We start from the raw sequence: 2720 nt of genomic DNA, 5'->3' as shown, positions 1-2720 counted from the left end.
ATTTCATTAATTGAGTGAAGCAAGCATTTTAAGGATTCATAAAATAATCTGAGCCCAGTGAAAGAAGTATGAACTGATGCCAGTGCTTCTTACACTTACAATTCCCCTTTAATTTTAGTCCTAGAGTTTGCTTTTTAAAATAGGAAACTCAGTCCTGGTTGTGATTTTGATCGTGCCAGATTGCATGCATGTCTCTGAGTGACCAACAATATTCTTTCTTTTCTTTGTATCACACCTGAGAGAATTTCCTGTCTTTGTTGATCTTGACCCTCAGGACCTTGTGAGATGATAGTTTTCCAGCTGCTAGTGTGGGGAAAAACCTTCCCTTTCCTCTTTCTCCTAAATCTACTCCTGGAAATATTGTAGACATAAACTCCCAATTTTACAAATTTGTCATTTTTATTTAAAAACATAGAAGCATCTACAATAGAACATATTGTTATACAATAAGTTTGGTAGACATGACTACTATGTAGAACTCAGGTAAGGATTAAATGTCAATATATTTGGAATAAACTCTGTTCTCTGAGCTCTGTTTCTGATATCTGAAATTGTCAGATGAAATAGATTTGGATCTATGGTATTTTTAATTATTCAAAGTCTTTATTGGGCTTTCTGTTATATTGACACTCAGATGCAGATAAGGAGTGATCATCTTGTGAATTTATGGACTTTACAAGGAATATATAATGATATTATTTTGAATTATATCCTGGTATTTTGTACTATGACAATCTTACAAGGTTATTCTTAGGCGCACAAACATCTGATAACTATGGCTCTATGCTGTATATGTGAATCATAATGTTTTTTTGCATTTTAAGACTTAAAAACATAAGCCTGATATCATGTACATATGAAGATTACATGCAAAGGACTTCATTCTAATGGTGTGTTAATGTCGGATCCTATTGTATCTAGGATTAGAATCTGGCTCTTAAACTGGGAGCGGCATCTTATTTCTGAAAAAAGACATGCAGATTTTCCTAAAACCTAGTTATATTTCCAAATCATGAAGAGAAAAATTCACATTGTTAAAGAACAGTTCAGAGAAATGAAAGAAAAGAAATAATTGAAATTAAATAATATTATTAAGCACTAGATGCCCAATGAATGTTTTAAACTTTTTTGCAAGCAATACACAATTAACAGACTAAGCCTAGTGAGAATTTTGCTTTTCCAACAACCTTCCTGAATGCACTGTTGACCTCTTTGTTCCTCAAGCTGTAGACCAGGGGGTTCAGCATGGGGATGATCATCATGTAGAACACAGATGCCATTTTATCTGTGTCCATGGAATGACTAGAATTTGGCTGTAAGTACATGAAGACCATAGTTCCATAGAAGATGGAAACAGCTGTGAGGTGGGACCCACAGGTGGAGAAGGCCTTCTTCTGTCCCTCAGATGAATGCATCTTCAGGATAGCAACCAAAATGAACAGGTAAGAGCTCAAAATGAGCAAAAGTGTGAAAAAAGTATCAAATGCTGCCAATGTGAAAAGCACAATCTCATTTGTGTAGATATTAGAGCAAGAAAGAGCCAAAAGTGGGGGAATGTCACAGAAAAAGTGATTGACCACATTGGAAAGACAGAAGGAGAGATGGAATGTGAAGACTACATGGACAGAAACCTGCAGAAGTCCACAGGCATAGGAGGCGGTGACCATCAGGACACATACAGTGCTCGTCATGGTGGTGGTGTAGTGCAGGGGCTTACACACGGCTGCATGGCGATCCAAGGCCATCGAGGCCAGCAGGAAACTCTCAACAGTGACAAAGCCTGCAAAGAACATCTGGGCTGCACAAGCATTGTAGGAAATGATCTTATCTCCTGTGAGAAACCCCGCCATGACCTTGGGAGTGACAGCTGAAGAATAAACGCAGTCCACCAGAGACAGGTGACTGAGGAGAAAGTACATGGGAGTGTGGAGACGGGAGTCCAACAGGATCAACAGGATCATGCCCAGGTTCCCAACCAGAGTGATGAGGTAGATGAGGGTGAAGACCATATATAAGGGGACCTGTAGCTGGAGGGCATCTGTTAACCCCACCAGAATAAATTCAGTCACCTCTGAGATATTTTCCATCAAAGTCAGGTTGGAATGATCATGAGAAGGATGTAACAAGATGAGAAATCAAATCTTTCAAGTTGTGCACCACCATGAGAGCTAAGTGTGGCCAGGGACTCCTGCTTATGTTTAGCTTCCTGATCCTGGAGGAGTCTGTGAAAGAGGTGGACTTAATGCTAGCAACAGGTTGGTTGAGGGAGGTCTTTCTTGTTACGGAAAGTGGTACAGGTAGGTGTGGAAGGTCATTGCTGACTGTGGCTCTCCTGCCAGTCCTTATTTGACAATAGGGCTCATTTCAGCTTTTCTGGTATCTGGCATTCTTTATCATAACAAAGCACTTTGGAGTCTTCATCATGACTTGGAATATGTTGCAAACGCACTAGTCCAAAATAAACCCAGAAAATTTAATCAGCAGAAAGCCCAGTCTACAAAATATTTGGTTAATCTCTGGTGTGTGATATGAGCAAAACTTTCAAATGGATTTCTATTCTTTGAAAGTTCTATACCCAACATGTTTATAATAAATGAACGTATACAATGACTTGTGGCTCTGCTCTAGGGACACTCCTGTTTTTAACTCTAATTCATGAGGGTCCTAAATTAGAACTTCATTTTGAATGAAGGTCCTTATAGAGTGTTCATAACGTATGG

General features: G+C 39.0%; 1 protein-coding gene across 1 annotated transcript; it reads right to left on the bottom strand.

Annotated features, from left to right (window-relative positions):
* Positions 1-1145: 1145 nt before the first annotated feature.
* On the bottom strand, positions 1146-2090 carry LOC139706942 (olfactory receptor 5B12-like). The gene has a single exon (XM_071616918.1). It carries the CDS (start codon positions 2085-2087, stop codon positions 1146-1148), a length of 942 nt encoding a protein of 313 aa, XP_071473019.1. The 5' UTR covers positions 2088-2090.
* Positions 2091-2720: the final 630 nt, after the last annotated feature.

This window comes from Marmota flaviventris, chromosome 9, assembly GCF_047511675.1.
Source record: "Marmota flaviventris isolate mMarFla1 chromosome 9, mMarFla1.hap1, whole genome shotgun sequence".
Classification (NCBI taxonomy): domain Eukaryota; kingdom Metazoa; phylum Chordata; class Mammalia; order Rodentia; family Sciuridae; genus Marmota; species Marmota flaviventris.
This window is presented reverse-complemented; position numbering and strand designations above follow the sequence as displayed.

What these genes read in the sequence shown, in the direction of transcription:
- LOC139706942 (XM_071616918.1), bottom strand. Translation starts at nt 2,087, where the DNA reads ATGGAAAATATCTCAGAGGTGACTGAATTTATTCTGGTGGGGTTAACA.